This window comes from Sinocyclocheilus grahami, unplaced genomic scaffold, assembly GCF_001515645.1.
Source record: "Sinocyclocheilus grahami isolate Dianchi unplaced genomic scaffold, SAMN03320097.WGS_v1.1 scaffold48150.1, whole genome shotgun sequence".
Taxonomy (NCBI): domain Eukaryota; kingdom Metazoa; phylum Chordata; class Actinopteri; order Cypriniformes; family Cyprinidae; genus Sinocyclocheilus; species Sinocyclocheilus grahami.
The window spans coordinates 1-1,013 of NW_015525506.1; the positions used below are offsets into that span (position 1 = coordinate 1).

The following is a 1,013-nucleotide window of genomic DNA, read 5'->3' on the forward strand; positions in this document are numbered from 1 at the left end:
GCCATTACACAAACTCCAGCTTACTTCGGCCGCTGTACTTTCCCCAGCTGACCAATGAAAGAAGTCTTTGGCTGCTAAGATCGGACTGCTGAATCTTGTCACAGGTCAGGCAGCAGTTCTCATGGCCTCCTACTGGAACCATACACTCTAAGTCCAGTTTGGCCACATGACCCTTGGTGAGGTGTTGGCCATGAAAGCTGTAATGAAGGCGAGACAGCATTTCTCGCCGTTGTTGTCGCAGTCTGCGGTTTTCGCTGCGAAGCATATGCAGGGCAAGCATGATGAGGAGAACCAAGATGAGGCCACCAGCAATTGGTACGGTGATGACCGCAGCACGGAACCATACCTCCTTGGAGGAAGGGATTTCCTGTAGTCGCGCAATCACGTGGTGGCTGCCTTCGGTTTGATGTCGTCGTTTGTCTGAATAAGAACAGAGAATGTTTAGAGCCATATTTTTATGTAGCAATTAAGAAAAACATTGACATACATTTTTAAATTGTATGATACTCTGTGGTACACAAAAGAAGATATTTTAAAGAATGTTTCAATGTTTTTGTCCATACAATGAAAGTCAATGGGGTATAAAACAACATTGGAGAATTTTTTTTCTTTCTAAAAGAGTCATACAGATTGTAACAACATAAGGGTGAGAATTTTGGAGTGAACTAACCATTTAAATGAAATTTATTCTGTTTCACATCCATCTATCAATCACAGAGGGAAAGTTGTTTTTAAATATCGTACATTTGATAATGAAGCTCCAGTTCAGATCTTGCATCCCCATGTGCCCATGCACAGTAATATTATTAGAAACCAGCATGGCTGATAAAGTAAAACAATTGAGATGCAACTGATATTCTGAAAATGAGCAACTTCTCAACTTCTTTTTTATTATTATTATTTTTTCTTTTTTTAAATATTTTAAACGTTTCCTTTCACAACATGTGCAAGGAATCAATGCACAAACAGTGCTGTGAAAAAGGTTTTGCCCCCTACCTGTTTTTTTTTTTTTT

General features: G+C 39.3%; 1 protein-coding gene across 1 annotated transcript; it reads right to left on the bottom strand.

The window, feature by feature from the left end:
* Window positions 1–4: 4 nt before the first annotated feature.
* Window positions 5–420, bottom strand: LOC107580862 (BMP and activin membrane-bound inhibitor homolog; the record flags this gene model as incomplete). Its single annotated transcript, XM_016266489.1, has 1 exon — window positions 5–420. A coding segment is annotated over one exon (416 nt), but the record flags the coding sequence as incomplete, so codon positions are not given.
* Between the last annotated feature and the right edge of the window lie 593 nt (window positions 421–1,013).